The sequence below is a fragment of the Antrostomus carolinensis genome, unplaced genomic scaffold (assembly GCF_000700745.2).
Source record: "Antrostomus carolinensis isolate BGI_N321 unplaced genomic scaffold, ASM70074v2 scaffold17260, whole genome shotgun sequence".
Taxonomy (NCBI): domain Eukaryota; kingdom Metazoa; phylum Chordata; class Aves; order Caprimulgiformes; family Caprimulgidae; genus Antrostomus; species Antrostomus carolinensis.
Genome location: NW_010289273.1, coordinates 57,351 through 79,981, shown reverse-complemented (window position 1 = coordinate 79,981; position 22,631 = coordinate 57,351). Strand labels below are relative to the sequence as shown.

General features: G+C 54.5%; 1 protein-coding gene across 1 annotated transcript in view; it reads left to right on the top strand.

Annotated features, from left to right (window-relative positions):
- The first annotated feature begins 482 nt into the window (after nt 1-482).
- The window catches only part of MPRIP (myosin phosphatase Rho interacting protein), a 70,802-nt gene continuing 48,653 nt past the window's right edge, over nt 483-22,631 (top strand). The window contains exons 1-2 of the mRNA XM_029085442.1: nt 483-557; nt 2,657-2,722. Coding sequence (XP_028941275.1) covers nt 2,720-2,722 — 3 coding nt within the window. The 5' untranslated portion in view covers nt 483-557; nt 2,657-2,719. The remainder of the gene's footprint in view (nt 558-2,656; nt 2,723-22,631) is intronic.

Sequence of the window (22,631 nt, the reverse complement as noted above, 5' to 3'; positions counted from 1 at the left end):
AGCTGGAGAACTGCCAACGCTGGGTAGTTTTTCCTCTCTTAATTAATAAAAGGAAAACATCGAGCTCTCCTTTGGAGTATGTTTGTGCTTTGGAGTAGAGGCACGCTGCTGATGGCGGGTGCTGTCGCTCAGGATGTGATCTGCAGCTTGGCAGTACCCAGGGGTTGGTGCTCTCTGCACAATGCCAGGCAGAAGCAACTGAGTTTGGTGTTTGTGGCTGGGGTTTTACCTCCTCCCAAGGCCTCAGCTCTGTCCCATTTGCACAGTGTCTATAACACCACCAGTTGCCATTAAGCATTGTGTTCCCTGAGCTGGCAGGGCTGAGTTTCCCTGTGTGCAGGAGCCTGAACTCATGCAGCTGCCTTCATGCCAGGGGCTGGTGCCCTTCCATGGTCCCTGACCATCCATCTCTGTGGTGCTGGTCCATGGTGAGCTGGTTTCTTCTGTGTCTGATGTGTTTCTCTGCTGTTTCTTTGCAGGCCAAACCCATTTATGGTGGCTGGCTGCTGCTGGCCCCAGAAGGAACGGACTTTGACAACCCTGTCCATCGCTCCCGGGTAAGTGAAGCCCTGTGCTGCACATGGGGGTCGCACAAGGAGTGGCAAAGGCCTGTCCCTGCCTGCGGGGGTGGTTGTGGCCTCTGGAGTGCTGCAGGCATCTCCATGTACCCATCCCCTTGTGCAAACCAGGAAGCTGGGAGATGTTTCCTGTGCTTGCTGTGGGATGTGAGGTCTCCCGTGCTGGTCAGCAGGCTGGGGTGCTGCAGGGGCTGGTCAGCTCAGTCCATGTAGTTTCGTTGCTCGCTGCTCCTGCTTCTTGATGCCTTGATGCTGCTTGGGTTGGCCTGACACGTGTCTCGCTGATGGGAAGGCTCTCAGGCTGTTGGGGTGTGGGCTGTGCAGCTCTGAGCTGTGCTGGGACCATCAGCGAGGCACCCAGTTTCCTTCTGGTGCTTGGAAACAACTACTTTTATTTTCTGCAGCTCATCATGGGCATTCCCAGAGCCCTGGGGGGAGGCTGTATCCCATTCCCTAATGCAGATACCCCTGTGTCAGGCAGGCCCTGCAGCAAGGAAGGGGCTGGGAGGTGATTCCCATTTGTAGAGCTCTGAATCCAAGTGTGTTGGCAGCAGAGACCCAGAGCGGGGCACGCTCAGCCTCTGTCCAAAGGGGTTTGTTTGTGCCTTGCAGAAACAGCAGCACCGTGTAGGGTCAGAGCATCCCCCACTTTCCTTCCCTGAGGGGTGTGAGGCCCAGAAGGACGTGGCCAGGCTGATGTCCTTTCACCAATGGCTTGTGACGAGGACTCCCAGCCTGTCCCCAAGCTGCTCTTACAGGCAACTTGCTGCTGAGGCCGCCAGGACAGGCCTGTCTTGTGCGTGGGAGGGATGGCAATGGTCCGTGAACTCTCTGTCATGCAGCCAAAATGCTCTCAGAGCTGCTAGTAATAAAAAAAACCTCTCTGCCGAGTGAACAAGAATTGGATTCTGAGTTCAGCCTGGGGTATATGGGTCATTATTTGAAGTCACAGCTAGTCACAGGCTGCTGGCCCAACATTGTGGGGACATGGGATTCAGGTACCCCATGGAGCAGAGGGCTGCCTGCAGAGCTGGGGCATGCAGACGTCCACAGGATCCTCAGTAGTTTTGCTTGTCCCTGAGCACCTTGGACTTTGCCCAAAGGGCTGAGAAAAGCAAGATAAGAATTGCTGCACTGGGGCTATGAATCTAGGATCTTTTTTATTTCAGCCTGCTCAACCAGTTTTTGCTCTTGGCTGAATACAACCTGGCACACATTAAAAAAAAAAAAGGCAATTTCCCAGCCAGATCAGCTCTCCAATCTAGTTTGCTGTGCAGCTGCAGAAGCAGCAGTGCCAGGGATGCAGGACCGCCTGAGTAGTGCCACCCCTGGAGATGCAGCCGCCATCCGAATCGAGTTCCTGCACTACTGGAGGATGTCTAGTGTGACACCTTGTCACCCTGCAGCCCTGGGTGCTGGAATAGACCATGCAGGGTGAAGCTGAGAGCTGGGAGCACTTGGTTGGGGGGATCTTTCTGTTGTCCTGCAGGTCTTGGGTCTCTTGGAGAGCAGTGATGGGATCCTTCAGGAGAGGAGGAGGAAAGTCCTGGTTCCAGCCTAGGATCTGGAGTCTTGTCTTTGGTTATTTTTGTCCCTTGTCTGGTTAAACCAGGCCAGCTTGGGGCCTGTCTGTACACAGAGAGGAGCGGGGTGGCGAAGCGACCCCAAAACAGCCTCTTCTTGAGTGCACACAAAGCCAGGCAGTAAATCAGCACTGAGCAACGTGGGCTGGGGTGAACAGACCTCCGGCAGAGCCCTGCGAGATGGCCTTTGCAAAGCCCACAGCATCCAAGATGACTGGGTTTGGGGTGTGAGGGGCTGAGGAGAAATACTTCTGTAACATCAGTCACCCTTTAGGAACGATCCCTGCAGTGTTGAGAGGTTCCCCCTACTTTTTTGGCAGCTGTGGTCTGGTGTTCAGTGAGACCCAGGCCCTGTTGTCATGACCCCTCCTGCCACGGAGGGTTTTTGGTGCCTTTTCTCTGCCCCATGTTTGTGGGGCACAGCACTGGTGTCCCCAGTGAGGCTCAGAGGCTGATGGGCACTGTCATGACCCACTTCGCTGTCTTCTCTTGCAGAAATGGCAGCGTCGGTTCTTCATCCTCTACGAGCACGGGCTGCTGCGCTACGCCCTGGACGAGATGGTAAGTGCTGCTCGAGGGAGATGTGTGGCCGTGTTTGGGCTGTGGGGATCAGCCAGGGCCACCTCTGCTGCCCCTGGAGGAGCCTGGGGTGATGCTCCTGGTTACACAGCGTGGGGAGGTCTGTGCCAAACTGGTGAAGAGTTTTGCTCTCTGGGTTTGACTTATTGCTGGGCTGTGCTGCATGGGAGCTTGACAAACAGTCTGCAGAGCATGGTGAGTGTTTTTGGAGGTGTGTGGGTCCCACCTGGTGTGGGGTTGCTCTGTTGCCAGCAGATCCTACACTGTTGGGGAGTGCTGAGGGGTTTCTCAGAGTCCTCCCCCCTCCTTTCTGCCCTGTTCCTCAGTGCCAGGTGGGGTTTGGTGGTGGTGAATCGCCTCGGTAGTGCCTGGGAAGGAGGCGATCTCCTTAGAGATGCCCATGGAAAGTAGGTCAGCTGGAACGCCTTCCCGCTGCTTGCCCACCCTGGAGCTGCAGCACGCCGTCAGCACTGCTTCCCTCAGTAAAAAGAGGGGGGAGACAAATGGAAGGGAAACCCTCGGGTCCACTGTGAGCTGTGAAGTGAAGGTGCTGTGCCCAGCGGGGTCAGCGCTGCTGTGACCACCTGGGCTGACAGTTTGCCCCCCTGGCTACAGCGAGCCCCTGGGGGGTGCCTGGCGTTGAGCGTGCTGGCACAGTGGGTGCCTGTGTGCTGAGATCTGCCTGGGCGGGAGGTTCAGGAAGCTGGGAATGCCTTGATGTGGGGCAGCATGTGTGCACACGTGGGGCTGGGACATGCGGGGACATGCAGGGACCTGTGTCTGCAGCAGGGAGGCTCCGTGTGAGGGTGGCATGTCTTGGTCTTCCGCTGATGTCCCCTGCGAGGGCACCATGGGGCGAGGGGACATGGCAGCACAGTGAGCGTTGCTTGTGTTTCCTGCCTTGTTTGTTTGTATTTTTTCTTGGGGTTGATCCAAGTGCCCTAAATAATTTAAGTGTCTCAGGAGTGGTGGAGGTTTTCAATACATTTTTAGTGTCTCTCCAACCTGGCTGTGTGCTGGGCTGGTGTTTTGTGTCCTGCAGTGACAGGAGAGCAGTGTGCAGCTGGCTGGTGTGGGGGAGATGCCCTGTTTTGAGGAGAGGTGGAAGGATGTTGGAAAAGCCAATTTTTAATGGGTGTTTTTTTGCTGTTTTGCATCCCGGGGAGGTTGACCAGCCCCAGGTGCTGGTACATCTAGGCAGGAGCAGATGGGCGATGCCCCAACCCTGTACCCTGCCCTCCAGACCTCTGCAGGGGACCAGAGAGCATGCAGAGGACAGGGGGAGTGTCCTGGAATTCTCCAGACACCTCTTGGGCTTTTTTCCCTTGAGAAGGGAAAAAGTGACAGGAAAAAACCAAACAAAAAGTGAGTGTCCCAGGCAGCACGATGTACCACCGTGCTGGCACCTCTCCATGCCCTGCGTGCCTTGGGGGATGGCTCAGACCCAGCAGAGCATCACTGGGACCGGGCAACAGGACCTGCTACCCCCGTGGCCCTTTGTGGTGTGATGGGTCCCACTGGCAGAGGGCAGGAGGGCTTGGTTCAGCCTTGCCATGGCCATAGATGGAGAAGAGATTGTCACCGCTCACTCCTCCTCATCGGGGTCTGACACATAGAATAAAAATACCCTCCTGACCTTTCTGTGGAGCACGTCAGCGCGTGGGATCCACGCTGCTGTTCGCACTGGCTCTGCTGAAGGTGTCACCTGGCCACAGCTGGGCACAGCCTCCCCCAGCCCCTACCAGTCCATGCCACCAGAGCATCCCCTGCCACGCTGGCCAGACTGGGGCAGGAGGAAAAACCCCCTTACACCAGAACCAGGTGCCTGTGCAGGTTTTAGCCCTCAGCCCTTGGCTGGTCTGTATGAGGAGGGGGGAGACCTGTAGGGAGCGACTGGGCACAGTGTGCTGAGCACATCGGGGCTCAGCTGTAGTGCAGCTTTCCTGTCTGGGCAGAGTGCAGTGTGGCTCAAAGGGTGTCACGGCTCTGCTGGGTTTGGAACTGACTGTCACTGTCCCACAGCATGAAGCTGTGATGGCTGAGCCTTGGGAGTCACTGGAGGGGACTGGTGACACTCAGGTCAGGCTGCTGGCAGGTATGTCCCCATGGGGGATGCAAGGACCCAGCCCTGTGCCCGTCACACCTTGGGCTTTGCTGGCTGGGGTTGCTGGGGGACACTGGTTTCTCCCTTAAGGTGGTCACCTGCTCCCTACCTGTGGCTCTTCACTCCTCTGGCTGTGTCAGCTCCTTGCCATGTCCCCACCAGCTCTGTGGGCCAGGGAGGAGTAAAAGGGCCAGAGCCTCGCCCAGGAGATGCCTCTCCGATGCACAGCGAGGCCAGTGTTTTTTGTGTGGGTGATCCACTTTGCAGCCCATGCAGGGACGATCTACCCCCAGCGTGCCCCAGTTGTCCCCCCAGGAGCTGGGTGGGGGTCCCATGGGGGACTCGGCGCTGGGATGACCTCCGCAGTGTGCCGGGAGCTGGGCAGCAGCTGGCCAGAGACCTCCCAGGTAGTTGCAAGCGGGGATTGAATTGCTTTGCCTTGAACCTGTTAGACATTAATTTTGTGGGTTTGGCAATTTCTGCTCTTATTAAAAGCAGGAGAGGAGGGAGGGGTGGGCTGAGGAGGGAGGGGTGGGCTTGGGAGGGGAGCCCTGGACTGGCGATAGTGGCAGAGGCACTCCCGTGTCCGGCCAGGGAGACCTGGCATCTCATTCCTGATGGGTTGGAGAGCAGTGGGGTGTGAAGGGATGGCTCGAAGCCCAGCCATGAGCTGGAGAGATCTTGGTGGGTACCCAAAGATGTTGGTGCTGTGGTACACAGAGGCCATGGGATGGGGCAGCCTTGGGCACAGGAGCCTTGTGCCATGGAGTGGGTCAAGTTTGGTGTTGGACTGGAGCATTTTGGGCACAGAATTCCCTTAGCAGAAGGTGGGACAAGCTGATACCAGCCACCCTGTTGGCATCCAGCCCAGTTCTGAGACTTGCTCACAGGTGTCCTTGAGCTGATCCTGAGTCTGTGCTCCTGCTGTATGTCCATCTTTCCATCTCTCCATCCTCTACCATATTTTCACTCTGAAAACCCAAACCAGTTCTGCACAATGGCTGTGATGGGGAGGACGTGCACAGGCCATGGACCTCCATCCCCTCAGACCCAGGCTGAGCTGCCAGACCTGCTCCCTGGGGTCTCCCTCTTTCACTGGGTGCTGTTCCTGCCAGCAGCCCCAGCCGTGTGCCAGCCCCCAGAGCCTGCCTGGCCTCTGGGAACACCAGGCAGAGCACATCCCCTTCCCCTCTGTGGGGAGCGTGCCAACGGCCGTTCCCAGCTCTGCCGAGCCCTGGCTAAGCTGAGCCTGCTCAGACGTGCAGAAATTCCTCCCTCCCAACCATGGGTGGATGTGGAGATGGTGTGATTGCTCGGGGTTGCCTTCCCATGCTGAACCCCTGCGATTACCCCTCAGCACTGGCTTGTTCCTGCTGTTTGATAAATCTCTGTGCTAGGCTGGGTTATGTACGGGGGTTGATATTTCTCCGCAGCAGCTGGAGGATGGAGAATCACCTTTTAAGTTGAGTTGAGGGAAGGTAGGAAAGAGGGTGAAAGGGAGATGGGGACAGGCTTGGGGACAAGGTGCTGCATTGCAAGTGTCCCAGGAGTTTTACCCCTGTGTGGTCCCCCAGTCCTGTGGCACTTCCTTGGTTTTCCCAAGGGATGTGTTCTCTGATTCCCCGTTGCACGAAGTGCAAGACTAAAGCCTGCCAAAAAAACCTGAGCCAAGGCAAATGCATCCAGAGACTTGTTTTGGAGGTGGAAGTGTCACCCAAAGAGCTTAGACCTTTGGTACTTCAGGATATTTGAAAGTGGAGAGAATAAAGTCCTCAGCCTGTGGGGAAACAGCCCTGGCCAGGCTGGGAGGGATCACAGTCACTGGAGGGGACAAGGAGCCACCTGTGCCAGGACACTGAGCAAAAGCTCCCCTGGCTGCATGGCTGCATCCTGGCACAGTCTGTCCAGGAGGAGATGCCCAGGCTGGTGCTGGTGGCTGCACCCTCTGATGTTGCCTCACGCTGTGCAAGATCTCAATCCTCCTGGTGAAACACCCTGCGGTCCCCAGTGAAACCACCACTGCTGCTGCACTGGGAGAGCAGCCCAGCACCACGGTGCCAGGGCAGTTCGTGAGGTTTTGGTTGAGATATGGGAGCTGCCACAAAAATAGTGCCGGGGTGAGGGGATGGAGCCAGAGAGCAGCACATGCAGAGCGTTCCCCTCCTTTTGTTTTGATTGCTGTGATCTATAATTAGCGGGTGAGGTCTCTATAAATAGAGCCCCGCTGCGTGGGAACGGAGTGGAGTGGCAGTGGGTGCTCAGGAGGGGTTTGCAGGGACGGATGGAGAGCACTGTCCCTTCCCTCTCTGGACCTGCATGTGGGTGATGGCCTCGGTGCTGCCTGGGTACTGATCCAGCCTGGTCCCTAGAGCAGGTCTGAGGAAAGGGTCTGGATCTGCAGCCTAGCTTCTTAATGACTCATTATGTGTCCATGGGCCAGGCCTAGTCTCTGTGCCTCAGTTTACCCTTCTGCCATGTCCCTTGGGCTGGATTTATACTAGGTTGGCTTATCTGCCAGTGATTTGCTTCCAGCAAGAGCTGCATCCAGCCTGGGGGCATTCTCCCATCACACCAGGACTCCTTTCAGTTTCTGCCTGAGACTATTAATTTTTTTTCTTTCTTTTGTGGATATGCTGGTTTGAAATCAGGACAAAATTCAAGCTCACCTGGGAGCATCTCAAACTTGCTGGCGTTGTGGATAACTAACGCCAAGGTGAGAGCATCTTCTGGATGGGCTTTCCCAGCTCCTGCATGAGGGATCAGGAGGAGCATCCCTGGGCACCACGTGTCCTTCTCCCAATAAACTGACCTCGCTCCGTGTCTGGCACCTTCCAGTGTGGATGGGCTGTGAGCCCTGCCCCTTACTTGCTGAAGTCAAGTTGTTTTCTAAAACTGGGGGGCTACTAAGACTGCTGTTTGGGGGGAGTCTAAGAAGATGCTTTAAACCAGTAGTCGGCCATCTCCGTGCCAGAATTTGCTCACACGTATGGGGTTGGGTGGTTGCATCCTCTGCACTGGAGTTGCAGACCCTTCCCAGGCTCACAGCGTGGTAGTCCTGCTCCTAAATCAGGACCTCGGGTGAACTGTGATAGCGTTAACCTTGAACACCCCTGCTTCACCCGTGGTGGCTGGGAGGGAGCTCAGGAGGGAGCTGGGAGCTGATGGGACCAGGATGGGATGAAGAGCGAGGCCAGCCCAGCATCTGGCAATGGTTAGGGGAGCACTGGAACCCCTGAACTGGGTGTATAAATAGGAGAAGAGAGGCCAGCTTGGAGGTGGGAGGTCTGGCACCGTGCAGGGGGCTGCCAGGTCACATCTGGAGCCCTGTGTGGCCCCAGGCCCTGCTCCTTTCCCTGGAAACTGAAGAAATTGATAAATGGGTAAAAAAAAGGAGGACGGTGTAAGCGTCGGTGGCTGCTGCTGGGGGATCAGAGGGAGGGAGGGATGTGTGCCCAGTGATGCTGTGGTGCATAGACTCATGTAATTATTGTTTCCTAATCAATCCCCCTTCAAAATCCAATTTATTTGGAGGAAAGGGGCATTTAAAAACGTCACCGTCGGCAGAGCTGCACCGTGTTAATTTTCACCGTAGTTCCCTCCTTTGTCATCTATATTGTTTTAAGGAGCCAAGAATCTGTGCGTGTGTTTTTTTTTTTTCTCCTCCTTTTCAGATCAAAGCAGTTTACTTCAGTCTTGGCACAGGATGGAAATTCATTGGCAGGGATTAAAAACAAACCTTATACATCCTGGCCTCTCTGTCCTTTACTTTTTCCACACATTTTGCCATTTAAGTGTTTCCAAGCTCTCCCTACCCCCTCCTCGGTGGGAGCACCAGGCTTTACAAACCCCCTTTCCCCTCATCCCTGGTGTTTTTCCCCCAGATCCAATTTTGCCAGTGCCTGTTGGCCAGATCTTCCAAGACTTTCAGTTTCTGTTTAGCATAAAAACTTTTGGCTTGAATCAAAGCGTGTTTCAAATTTAAAGCAAGCTGAAACAGAAAGGCTGGAGGGGAGTGGCTGTGCGAGGCACAGACGGTGGCAGGGATCCCCCCACCCCAGATTTTTTTCCAGGGCATGGGTCTGACTTGGTCTTGCACTGGAAGGACTTTCTTCTCGGCTCCTCTGGTTTTCAGTTTGACCCCAATGGGAGGGAGAAAGTGACCCCTTGCACGGCCACATCCTGTGATGGTCCAGGGGTGGTGTGTCACCTTGATGAATGTTGGTGGTAGTGCCCTTCCAGTCCCACCAGTTTATGCAGTGACAGGGGAGATGGCTCCATCCAGGAGCTCCTGGATTCATGGTTATGGTGTGAATGGGAAATCATGCAGGATGGGGAGTAATGGGAAGTGGTGGGCAGCAGAGGCAGGGAAATAACTGGTTTGGTGGGGAACGGAGTGGAAGATGATCTGTAGGGAGGTTTCACCTGGGATGTTTAGTCCATATCTCCAAGGTGATGCAGTAGAAATAAGGAAATGTTGGGAATAATTGGGGAGCAGTGATCCTTTCTCCTCCAGGAGAGCTGGGCAGGAGAGGGACACCTGAAGTCAGGGTGCAAGGGAGAGGGGGCAAAGCACATCCTTGTGATTACAGGAGGTGTAGAGACAGCACAAGTGCTAGTGGTTCCTGACAGAGCTTGGAGATCTTTAATGGATTTGTTGTGTTTAATTTTCAATACTGCTTTTGGGGAAAAAAAATCCATGAATGTACAGGGAGCCCTGGGAACTTGTTCCCCAGGGTGTTGCTGAAGCCAGGATCAAGCAGCCTTGAAGAGGTTGGGAGGATATGCAGATCTTCTTTTGTGGTCTTTCTAAATATTAATGTCTCGCTTGATGCTGATCCAGTATAATCTTGTTTACTGGGGCTGGGTGTGGGGATCCCATAATGGTGGCTTCAGGGGGGTTCCTGTCTTCCCTTTTCTATCTGCTCAAAGTGTTTGGCCCCAGCTGCTGCTGGAGGTGGGTCTTGCTGTCAAGACACCTGTAGGCACCTCTGTGAAAGGTTCCCTACCTTACCCTCTTCTATTTTACCTCTTCTAGTTGGGTTTATTGTGGTGTTTGGGGAAGTAACACTGCTGAGCTGCAGAAGGGTGGGAGAAAAGGCAACAGGGGAGGGAGGGCTTCTCCAGGGATGGCTCCAACACCGGTCCTGTCACCTGGGTCCACATCCAGGGACCATCACTGGGGCCCCAAAAGTGCCCTGGTTTACTGTAAGCTTAGCTGGATCAAGCTGGCTGTTTCTGTTAACATCTTGAGCGTGGATGTAGGATGCTGATGTGCACACCCAAGCCCCCCTCGAAGGGCATTCGGTGCCTGCAGGACCCACTCAGGAGAGACCCCGCTGTGAAGCAGTTGGTGGTGGGAGGTTTGGGAGTTAACAGAAGGCGAGAGGATGAAAGCAGTTGGGAGAGCTGGATACAGCTGGGACTTCCTAATGAACAAGGAGCTTTGATGACCTGACCCAGGTGCTTCCTTCCTGGAAACAACACAGCCCCTATTGTCTTCTGCAGGGCGAGCTGCAAAGCTGGAATTGCTCTTTCGCTGAGCTACGAGAACAGATTCAAGTAGTTCCATCCTTTCTGCTTTTTCCCTACTCCTCCATCTCTTGAGACCTAGCAAAGATGTTTGTGTAGAAGATGTGTGCAAAGAGCAGTGAGGGAAATGAGCTGGATTTTAAATTGCATTTATCAGGTTTATGGGAAGCAGAGTGATTCAGGCGCTTGCAGCAGCTGGAGTTACTTCTTCGTGACTTCTGGGAGCCTGAGCTCTGTACCCGTGGCCTCCAGCCTGACTGCAGGCTCTCGGTGACAGAAAATTCGTGATCTGATACAGAAATCAAACCTGCCTGTAATGGCATTTAGCAGTGAAGATGTCAGAGCCGGTAGTGAAATGACACAGCTAATTGCCGAGCGCATGATTACCCTCACGCCAGCGCTCTGGGCTCTGCTGGTGTTCCCACCCTCCACCTTGTGCCGTGGCCTTGGACCTGCCTTTCCTCTGCATCCCACCACGCTGTAAATATCAAACAAAACACAGCACTCCAGCAACAGCCCCGAATACCAGTGGTGAGTGGCAGATGGTAGCACTGGTATTTACTACTGGGCAGTTGCTCCAGTTGTTTTTTCCTTCTTTTTCCCTTTTTTTTTTTTGTTGTTTTTTTCCTCTTTCTTTCTGCTGGAGCGGTGAAATGAAGGCACTGGGGGCTCTGCTGTAGTCCCCACATGCAGCTGAGGAAGGGGCTTCAGTGGTGGATGCCTTCGGTGGGTGCTTGACCCCAGTTCTCTGCAAACTGGGGCAGCACTGGGTTCCCAAGCATCTCCCAGTCCCTGGGTGACCATGCCCGAGCATCCCCCAGTCCCTGGGTGACCACGTCTCTCCACAGAGACGTGAATGACCAACCCACCCAAAGAACCAACAAAATCACAGTGTTTTTTTCCCCAATGTCACTTGGTGCTGGGGTCAGGGTGTGAAACGAGCTGATGGTGACACAGCCCTGTACCTGCCAGCTGCACCACATGGTGGTGGGGATGGGGTTGGTTTTAATTCTTTCCAGCCCTGTTGTGGGCCACCAGCTAAGGTCGGTGAGGACCACCAGTGGGCTGTGGGTTGGGTAATAATGGGCAATAACCCCCCCTTTCCCCGTTGCATAAAGGAATCCCTAGAGGCAGCGGCATCCCGATGGCTGGCACATCCCTGTTCCTGATGAGGGTCCCATCTCAGCCAGGTGACGTGGGTTATCCTGACCTCACCCAGTGGGATTCACTGCTCCAAAACCCCCGGTGACAGCTCAGAGAGGACAAAACTTGAATTCGACAAGGCAACAAAGCTGCTTCAAAAATCAAAGTGCGTTCCCCCTTTTCCCCCCTCACCCAGCAGAGATCCTGTATTCATTGATTGTTGACATGACATATGTGGGTTGGAGAAAGGCAGCGGCAGCTTCTGGCAGCAGAGGAAGAGGCTGGGGGGGAATCAGGGGGTGGCAGCAAATAGCTGGCAGCTGCCTCCGCTCAACACGCTCTTTGTGGTGCTCGCAGCCACTCTTTGGACGCAGCTATTTTTAATTTCCCCAAGCGTGAGCATAAAGCAAAGGGGGTGGGCAATGCCCCTGGCGTCCCCCCCCTTCCTGCCCCCCAACTCCCACCCTCTTCCCGGCTTCCTCCCAGCCTCCAGGGAATGGGGGGAGCTGCACCCCAGCAGCTGCCTCCGCTCAACACGCTCTTTGTGGTGCTCGCAGCCACTCTTTGGACGCAGCTATTTTTAATTTCCCCAAGCGTGAGCATAAAGCAAAGGGGGTGGGCAATGCCCCTGGCGTCCCCCCCCTTCCTGCCCCCCAACTCCCACCCTCTTCCCGGCTTCCTCCCAGCCTCCAGGGAATGGGGGGAGCTGCACCCCATCGGGTGTTTTATTTTTTTAGATCCACCTTGGGAGCTGGCTTCAGTTTCACCCCCCCCGCCCTATGCCAGTGTGCGCGGGGAGCTGGGAAAATGCAGAAATAAATAAATGCACAATTAGGCAGGCGGCCAGAGGGGATGGGGGGGTGCTGCAAAAAAAGAGGCTCCAGCCAAATTTTGGAATGCCTGAGAAAGCAGCCGGAGCCACAGGCGAGCACAGGGTTGTGGTCTTCCCACCACCGCTCTCCTCCCGACGGAGAAGGGGCTGCGGCCCCTGAGGGAGGAGGAAGGAAGGTGGCAGCTCCCAATCTTGTTTTTGGGGAGGGGGTTTCTCCCCATCAGCATCTCACAGAGCCCAGGAGAAGACATGTTTGTGCTGGAGGTGTGATGAGAGTGGGGGGGGTCTCAGCCAGCCCTCAGCACGCTCCTGTTACGACTCAAGAGCAAGTTTTCCGTCGGTGTTTTTTGGGGCTGGAAGCTGAGGTGTGCACTCTGTTCAAGCAGCAACATGGTTCAGGGTTAATAAATTACTTATTTGCAGTCCTAGTTTCTCTGTTACGGTAAGCATTAGTGAATATTATATTTCTGGTTTATCCCAGACATGCATTATTCATCAGGTTTGGAGTCTGTAAAAGGGACATTGTCAGGTTAAAACTTGCGTGGAGACAGGCTGAGGTCTTCAGTAAGGTTTTCTAAAGGGCTTTTCTCAGGGTTACTGTATGCAGAGTTTTTGCAGAAGTCTTCCACCTTTTGTCTGTGCTGTTTTGAGGCGTTTCTGATGAAAAATGAGAATTCCCAAGCAGGTTTTATTATTGCTCTTGTTCATTGAGTTATCATGGGCTGCAAGATATATAAGTAGCAAAAAAAAAAGCCAGCAAAATACTGCTTGTCCCTCATGCTGGACCAGGTAAGAGCGTGAGAATGTGGTTTTGCTAATAGATTTATTTTTTGTAAGACCTTTTTATTTTGCCCTGTCCCTTCAAAGCTGTGGAAGAGCCTCTTCCCTGCGGTCACTGAAGTCTGACTGCAAGTAGGCGAGAAGATAAACCAGCCAGTCAGTCTTGCTGAAAGTTAAAATTACCGTAGGTTAAATCACGTGCTCAGCAACTTCACGTTACCCTTCACCTCCTTCCCTCAGGATCCAGGAGCTGATCCAGGTGCCTGTGTGTGTGTGAACATGGCTTGTACCCTGCCACACGCTGTGGGCAGCACGGCTCCTCCATCCCCTCTTCTGCTTTTAAGGGAGAGCAGATCCCTGGGGCAGAGGTGCTGTGTGTGGGGCTTGGGACTGCTCCATGAGCTGGGGAAGGCTCCCACCTACCATGGAGGGGGTTTTTTTTCCCCATATTTTCCTGGCATGCACCCCAGGGCCATGGCCCATCTCTGCTGCCACAGCACCCCTCACCGTGGGGATGCAACCCTGGGGATCCCCACTCTTGCACGCCCTGTGCTGTAGGTGCTGTAGCTCCAGATGCTGTGGCTGTAGCTCTGGATGATTTGATGGCCAAACAGAGCCCTGGGGACCCGCTGCTCCCTTGCTGCAGCCCACGGTTGTCACCGCTGTCCTCTCGGTCCCTATACAGTGATGCTTGTAGTGGTTCCTTTGTTGTAGGTGACGGGGTCCCTGGGGAGAGGAGACAGAGGGAACAGGAGCACAGGTTGGTTTTAGACCTGTCCCAGCAGCACCCTGAGCTTGCACTAGATTTCCACTCGTTGTGATGCTGAGGCTGGGGAGAAAGGGTGGGTTTTTGGAGCACGTCCAGCCTTGGCCCTTTCCTCCTGGTTTCATCATCTCTGCTGCAACCACATAGATAAAGTCACAACAGATCACCAGGGCACTGGGGAGCTACTGGGATGTAATTAGGGTTTTGATTCGCTTTTCTGGCTGCTTTCCTGTTAGGGGAGGGACAGTGAGGGTTATGGACGGAGCAGATGTGTGGAGGAAGGGGATGTTTTCCTTGCATGGGTGGTTAATGCCATGCACAGGCTGATGCTGGGTGGGGAGGTGAAATCCATCATCCCAGGCACAGGGGATGGAGAAACCTCTTTGGGCTCATCCCCCTCCTGTGCACCAGCCCCAGATTACTTCTCTCTGCTTGGACCAAACAGCTGCTCCCAAAGGAGAGGTTGTGGGGAACATTCCTGGGAGCAGCTCATGGCCATGGACTTGTTCTTCTCTCTCCCTGAGCTCCTGTGCGAGTGCAGGAGCCAGATGGGAGCAGCAGGTTTAGGGAGAAAACGCTGCTCCCCAGGACACAGGGGTGGCTCTGGCAGCCTGGTGTGCTATTCCCAGCCTTGGTCCTTGGCCATGGTGGGCACTTAAAGCATTTTTCCCTCTGGGTGCCACTTGCCTTTGAACCTGGTGGTGCCTGCCCGGCCAGGACGACTCTGTCATCTGCATCAGCACATCCACCGGACCTTGCATGTGGCAGCAAAGCCCAGTTCGAGTTGTTGCCACGTGGTCTCCTTGCCCCTCAACAGCCGTGTGCATCTATTGGGAGATTTTCTCCTTGAAACTACCTTTCTTGACTAAAAAGCTATCCTATTTTGTGCCATTTGGTGGGATGGCCAATGGTCAACGGTTGGAAAATGCTCTCAGGCTGCCACCTTGGCTTTTGGGAAGATCTGCAGAGTCCAAGCTTGTCTGAAAGCTGCTGGGACCAACACAGAGCAGAGCAGGTACGGGGTTTTCTAAAGGGGTGAGGCGTGGGGTGTAGGATGTGGCTGCTGCTTGGCCAACCCAACCCAACCCAACCTCTTCTGCTTGGGTTGGTCCTTGGACCTTCAGCTGCAGACTCCTGAGCACCCTGGGAGCCTGACTGCGTGGTATTCCCAACCCAGCAGGAAGCTCTGCAAAGCTCATAAGAGCAGTGCTGGGGAGTAATGAGATTTCCAGGCTAATTTGGCCGGATTTGAGAACTTCCACTGAAGCATCTGCACCCGTGGGAGTTGTCTGAGCCTCCAGCGGATCTGGCACTGTCCTCACCTCCTTTGCAGTCGTTGTGTGTTGGTGCAAGGTGCTGTTTTGGCAGTCCTGGGGGGTGAAGATGGGGCTTGCGGGAAACCCACCATGGTGGCAGTGCCATGGTGCATGGCTCTCGCAGGAGCTAAGCAGTGTGTGTGGGACATAACCAGCATCTGCTTTGCCCACTATTTCCCTGCAGAAGGGAGAGCAGGTGGCTGTGGGGTGACCTGTGTACATGTAGTGGAGTGGGAAGAGTGTTGACCACCAATAAATTGCCTTTACCCCACTGTAAAGCAAATCTACTGAGCAAATTCTTAGTTCAGCTGAGCTCAAAAGAAGCCAAACTGGGATGAAATGGCAGCTGTGGCCCTGTGGTGCAGCGCCGGGTTATCAGGTTGGATGGAGTTGACTTGAGTGGGTCTGACCCCGTGTCTTGTGAGAATGCTCAGCAGAGCTTTGCTGAGAGGCTTCTGCTGGCTTTGTTCATGGTGAGGTGGTGCTTTCCTTCTTTTATTTGTGTGTTTTAATGAAAAAATGAAAATTTCTAGTTCATAGAATCATAGAATGGTTTGGGTTGGAAGGGACCTTAAAGCTCATCCAGTTCCAACCCCGCTGCCAGCAGCAGGGACACCTTCCACTAGACCAGGTTGCTCAAAGCCTCATCCAGCCTGGCCTTCAACACTTCCAGGGAGGAGCAGCCACAGCTTCTCTGGGCAACCTGTTCCAGTGTCTTACCACCCTCACAGTGAAGAACTTCTTCCTAATATCTAATCTAAACCTCCCCTCTTTCAGTTTAAACCCATTTCCCCTTGTTTTGTCATTAAGTGCCCTTATGAAAAGTCCCTCCCCAGCTTTCTTGTAGCCCCTTCAGGTACTGGGAGGCCGCTATAAGGTCTCCCTGGAGCCTTCTCTTCTCCAGGCTGAACAGCCCCAACTCTCTCAGCCTGTTGAAAGTTTTTTCTTTTTTTTCTTCTACTGAGACACCAGGAGATATCTTGCCATTTTATTTACTCTCTTATTGTGGGAAGCACTTGGTGTTTTTCACCCTGCTCTGTGTGCAGTTCACTGCGCTTCCTGAGCCGGCATAATGCAGGGGCTTAAATTATCCAGAGCTCAAGACGATTGCTCTCGGAGGTGGCTTCGCGTGGCTGCGGTGCTGCTGATGGCTCAGTCTGTTGCTGTGTGTTTGGTCTGATTTCTCTGCTTGGGTGTATTTGTGGGAGAGGTTGTGGGATGGCTGGAAACCAAGAGACTCGTCCCTCCTTCCTATCTAGGCTGAAGGGGAGGTGGATTCACTTAGGGAGGTACAGGGCTTTCATTAATTTAATTTGCTGCTTGCTTGGATGGCCCTTACCTTGGCTGTACCCATCCCTAAAGGTTCAGAGAAGACAGAAGGAGCACCTCCCTCCACAGCCCGTTCTCTCCTCCCAGATTTCTAGTCTGGATCTTCCTGAGTCTCTCCACATGGTCTGATTTTAGGTGCCACATGCAGTGAGGTGGCCTCATACATCTCAGTCAGTGCCTGGTTTCTGTGCACTCTCCAGCACACCTCCATGCTGCAAGGGTGGGAGCACCTCAAGTGACCCTTGGTTGTGGTGAGAGTTGCCCCTAGGTCAGAGCAGTGCTGAACAGAAGACCTTAGGAGTCATTCCAGCAGCACTTGGTGCTGTAAATAACGTTGAATCCCACATCACCTGCAGTTACTATCCCAACTTTGCAGGAAAACGGCAAGGGAGCTTTGCCCTGGATTCATTTCCTACGTTTTTTCCCAAGGTGCAAAGGCCTTCTCACTTAAATGTCCTTCACACCTTCTCATAGCTGCTGTAAGGATCCTGAGCAAGGGCATTGCCCCTCTTGCCCGTTTTTCTACCCAGCTTTAGGCTCTAAAGTGAAAGGTCTCTGGAGAGTCAGTGCAGCAGGCTCAGCCCTGGTGTGACTGGTTAGTAGAGCCAGCCTGAGCAGTTGGGCAGAGCCTGCCCTGGTTTGGCCTTGGCTCTCCGGTACATCTGGTGCCCAGGTGGATGCTTGAGCTGTTTCCCTCACCTCCATGAAGCAGAAGTGCAGGTCCAGCTGTGGTTGAACAGGACTTGGTTGGCTGGCCAACACGGGTGGAGATCATCCTACCTCAATCCAAGCTTTCCACCTCCTGAGCTGTCTCCAAAATTGGCATCACCGTGTCTATGACCATCTCTGTGTCCAGGTGACCTTACAAGTCCTGCTATGGGGTTGTGGTTTCTGATGTTTTGGTGAAGCCCTTTGCTCCTGGGGAGGGACATGCAAGCTGGTGAGCACAGAGGTGGTGGTGGGCATGGAGATGGTGGTGAGCACCTGCACATGTGTGCCTGGCAGCGCACGATGCAAGGACCACCTGGAACTTGTCTCCTTCACTGAGGGGTGGAGAGTAAAGTTGACAAGGCCAATTTGGAGCTGTGCAATTTAAAATTCAAATATCAAGATGCAAATGAAGCCTGCCTTTCCTCCTGACCCTGAAGACAACTGCCTTTCCCTCTCCAAGCAACTTGCCTGCCACGGTTCCTGCGCGGAGCTCGGTCCCTCACCGTGTGTACTGTCCTGGCACGTGGTCTCACCAGGCTTTTGCCATCAGGCTCATTACCATGACAACTCGCTTGGACGCTGCAGATATTTGCTTCCCCTTTGACTGGATGGCTGTTGTGCCTGTGCGTCAGGGAGCAGGGAAGATGCCACACTGGCAGCTGTGAGCAGATGGGGTCGGCTCTGTTATCATGTGTTTTCTCCCCCCCTGCTCCTAGGAAGGGAGGAGGACATTTTGCATTTTAAATGCATTTAAATCCTGGAGAGCAAGAGGGAAGAATAACTCTTGAATTTGCAGACCTGCGAGATGGTGCCTTCAGTGTGGTGGGGCCGGCAAGTGCCCATGAAATGCTGGACTTTTGCTTTGATCCCCAAAGAGCCAGGATATGGGTTGAGTGGTTGCTCCAAGCTCTTTGTGCAATGCTGGGCTTTTACTTTGGTCCCCAAAGAGCTGGGGTGTTGGCTCGGAGTGGTCCCTTGACCCCCATCCCCATAGGACCCTTGTTCTTGTTACGATGCTGATGTTCTCTGCATCTTCTGTCCCTCTTCCCCTCCAGCAGCGTCTCGGACATGGAACGTAAGTGTGCATGGGTGCAAGCTCCCCCAAAGGGCTTCCTGGATTTGGGGATGCTGCTGAGGACCCTGAGGGTCAGACCCCAGCGCCGAGGGAGGTTGCACCCACTTGGTGACCACCCTCAGGTTTGCTGACCCTCCCTGCCCAGTGCAAGTGGTTGTGTCAGGACAGGATAGAGCCATCCCTGTCATTCACGGACCCCTCGGAGGCTGTTCAGCAGGTTAACAGGAAGGAGGCAGGCCAAGCTCTGGCTGCCAGCTCCCGACCCTGCTTTGGGCTGTGGAGCAGCTGGGAGCTGCAAGAGCGGCATGAAAATCGCCATATAAGGCCAAGACAAGCCAGCTCCAGCCTCCTGCGCAGCTCCGACCGGGCTCCCTCTGCTCCAGCACACGCTCCCTGGATGGATGTCCAGGGGGACGGGGGTGCAGATGGGATGTGTGGCCCCAAACTTACTGCCTGGGCACCCACAGGATGGGTGCTGCCCATGCCTTGTTGAGGTGGCACCGGGTGGGAGACGAGCCCAAGGATGCTCGCGGCCAGTTCGCAGCAGCTCGCGGCCTCGCTCAGTGTTTAGACTCGCTGTCAGTGGACGTAAACACCGACTCTGCTTAAAAGTGGCCCCTGGCTGAACTCTCCTGCCCAGCCCCTGTACTTCACCCCCTCCCCAAACTGTTCCAAGGGAAGAAAATTCCTTCCCCATGGTGAAAGTGGAGCTGATGTTGTTTTATCTCCTGGTAGAGGCTTGAGAGGGTTCTACAGGCGCCCGGCACGCAGGGCTTGCTCACCCATTCTCCAAGCCCACCTCCCCAAGCCAGTTCCTTGGGATGGGTGACCTGGGGCTGTGGTGAGCTCCTCTGGCAAAAACCAAATTTCAGGAGCTGACTGTTGGTGCCCATGATGAACAAACAGGTGGGGAAATGTGTGATGGGGCTGGGGGAAGTGTTATGGCATTTATCCAACTGGGAAAGTTGCTGGCTGTACACCGGGGCGGGTGTCCTGTCCTCTCCTCATCACACTGATGCTGGTGGCACTGTGAGACAGGTTTGTTGCTGGTGCAGAGCCAGACTGGCACATACCAAGGTCACATCTGCAGAGCAATGCTTGGGCCTCCATCTGTGAAAGAGGGTGGTGGCTTCTGGATGGCTGGAGAGTCCAGGCAGTGGTGAGATTTGGAGAAGTCCTCCCCTGTTTCTTGCAGAGGGGCACGAGGTGTGCACGCAGAGGGATGCACGTTGCTCGATCACTCTGTTCCATTCCTCTACCCACGGTAAAAACCTGCTTCTCTGTTGCCTGTTGCACAGCCCGAGCGAGCCAGAGGTTTCTCAGTGGCTTCACTGAGCAGTAGCTGATACAGGAAGGCTGCAGGTGGGGAAGAAGGACTCAGGTGGCCAAGAAAAGATACCTGCCTCCTGCTCGGGTGGCACAGGGAGAGCAGAGAGCTGCTGTGGGGACAGCGGGGATGGGGGAGCGCTCCTGCCTGCAGGGAGGTGTGGGATGGAGGAGCACAACCTTCTGCTCTTTGATGGGTGACTGTTCCAGTCCATCCTTTTGCAGAGCCCACAGAGGTCGTTTTCAAGAGCCTTTGTCTAATTTAATAAATCCAGGATGCTCAGCCTGTTAGATGATCTATAAGTGTAATAAAATCTGCCTGCTGCAGAGCTCCTCTGGTGTTGTGGCCGCGTTGATAGCCTCATGTCTAGTGGCAGGAAGCCTAAAATGCTCATTAAAGCCCTGTTACTGTGCCAACCCCGCTCGCCCGGCGCCTCGGCAGCTCGGGGCACACCATGACCACCCCACCGGCCCCAGCCAGCAGAGCCAGCCCCGGTGTGTGCACAGGGGCTGAAAAGCACAGCTGGAAAAGGAGCTCCCTGGGACTTTTCAAAGAGTTGGTGCTTTCTTGCTGATGGCCTTTGGGTGGGAATGGTGGAGGTGGGGCTGGTGTGGGCTCCCTGTGCCACGCTGGTGCTGGGAGCTACCTGTCCAAGTGCATTGTTGACCTTGCCCAAGACGTGGTTGTCTCCATGTTGCACTAATCATAGAATCATAGAATTGTTTGGTTGGAAAAGACCGTTAAGATCATCAAATCCAACCATACCTGTCCACTACTAAACCATATCTCTGAGCACCCCATCTACACATCTTTTAAATCCCTCCAGGGATGGGGACTGTGGTGATGGGGTAGTGCAGTCTTGCTCCCTCCCACGCTGCAGCCCAGCCAAGATCCCACCTGGAGCACCACGATCAGCCGAGCCCGGGCACCAGGGATGGGTGAAGCTTTTAGCAAACACAGCAGCTGCCTTTGCCGAGTACTCCAGAGCGCTGTGGATGAGCAGCGTGCTTGTCGGCAGCCACCTTCATGAATATTTTAGCTCAGGGAATTAACATTTGTCAAGAAGCATTTATGGAGGCAGCGTGGATGTCTCTTCCCCAAGCACCAGAGCCTGAGCCCTTCCCGTGCAGCGTTGTGGTGGAGCAGGACAGCAGAACCATGATCTCCCTCCAGGACAGCCAGGCCCTGGTGCTGAGGCAACCAGCCCACCATGTGAGATAGACAAATGGTTGTGTTTTTGTTTTTGTTGGGTTTTTTTTTTTCCATCTCCTCCTGGTTCTTGGCAGAAAGTAAAATGTCCCTTTTGTTTGATTTCCTCCTCCCCCTGCCCCATCGCCTTTCTTTAAAGGTTGTGTTCCAGATTTCATCAACCCACGTTGTGTAATAGCCCTGGAGAATGACACGGGCATTGGCTGTGTCCCACCAAGGCCATGGCAGAGCTGCTTCTCGGGAGCTTGACCTCTGGGTTACCTGCTCAGAAAACATCTTGTGTACAGTTGCTGAGTGAAGCTCTGTTGTGTTTTGGATCAAGCTCCTATGATGCCCATGTGTTAGAAGTGATGGGGAAGGTATTTAGAGAAAATTTGGGAATTTTTGAATCAAAATAATCCTGTGTTTTTACCTCAGCCCTGCAACACTGTATGGAAGTGAGGGACTCGGGCAGATAAAACCTGTTGACTTACAGCATCAGCTCATGTGCCTGGGAGTTCATCCTCCACGGAGCATCCAGCACTGTGCATCCTCCTGCCACAGCACCTGGGTCTCTCCAGTAATTCTTCTTCCTTTGGGTTTAGAAGAGGTCCCCATTCTTTATTTCCTTCTTTTCCACTGTCTATGGTGGGGGATTGTGATAGTTTCACTACAGTTGCTGGGCTCTGCATCCTTAGAGCATCCATCTGAAGGTCCCTGCATCTTGTCTGGAGGCTGGTGGGGTTGTAGATGTGGAGAGCACAGTGTGACTGCCATCCTGGGCACCCAGGAAGGGAGAGGAGGAGGAGGAGAGCGTACTTTAGGCTTTGTGTAGTATGGAGGAGGGATGCTGTGAGCACGTGTGTGTGTAAATATGGCTCTGTCACACCAGAGGGAAACAGCAATGCGATTGTTCCTTGGCTCTGGTTCCTCTGCTGATACTGGCAGCGTGGAGAGCTGTAGCTGCTCATATGGTGTGGGTGTTGCCTTCTCTGTGCTGGCATGTGGTGAGCGATGGGGGGCTGCTCTGCTCACTGGGCCGGAGGTGACCGATGGCACCAAGGAGAGGTGCTGCTCATGAAGATGCCCGTAATGGTGTCCTCTGCTGGTGCACCCTGCTGTGCTTCCACTCCTCCCCCCAGTTAAAAGACACGCAGAGGGATCAGATCCAGTCACGGGGTAGCTGTGTGCTCCATCCCTTTGACAGCAGCGTGGGAAGTGGCAAAGGCGGGGTCAGTGCCTTGGGACAGGGCTGTCCCCAAGGTGAGGACTGGCAGGAGCCAGCAGCTGGAGCTGAGCCTGAGCGTCCACTCCTGCCTCACCCGGACGCAAAGCTTCCCCATGGCCCTGGGGTCCAATGCTGGGTTCAACCTTGTATCAAAGCATCTGCTCTTCAAAGGGCTGGTTGAAGTTCCTGCCTTGTTATTGTTTTGGTGTCTCTGCCATGTAACACCTCCCTGCTTTTGCATTTATTTATTGGCTTCCAATTGCCAGAGCCACATGGTCCTCACCTGGCCTGGGACCAGCCCAAGGAGCAGCTCTGCTCACCCTTCCCTGGGCATCCCCAGCCCTGTGGAACTCCCCAGTGCAGAAACGGGCGCTCAGAGGTGGGGAAGGGGTCCATATGTCCTTGTCCCTTGCTGCAGACCCTCTCCCATCTCCCCTGCTCCCACACCACTGCTCCGGAGCTTTGTCACACTGTCCCTGTTCTGGTTCCTCAGGGAGAGCAGCCGGGTGCCACCTCCAACTCCTCCGCCACAGATCCCCGGCCGGTTTCGCGGTGCTCCCGGG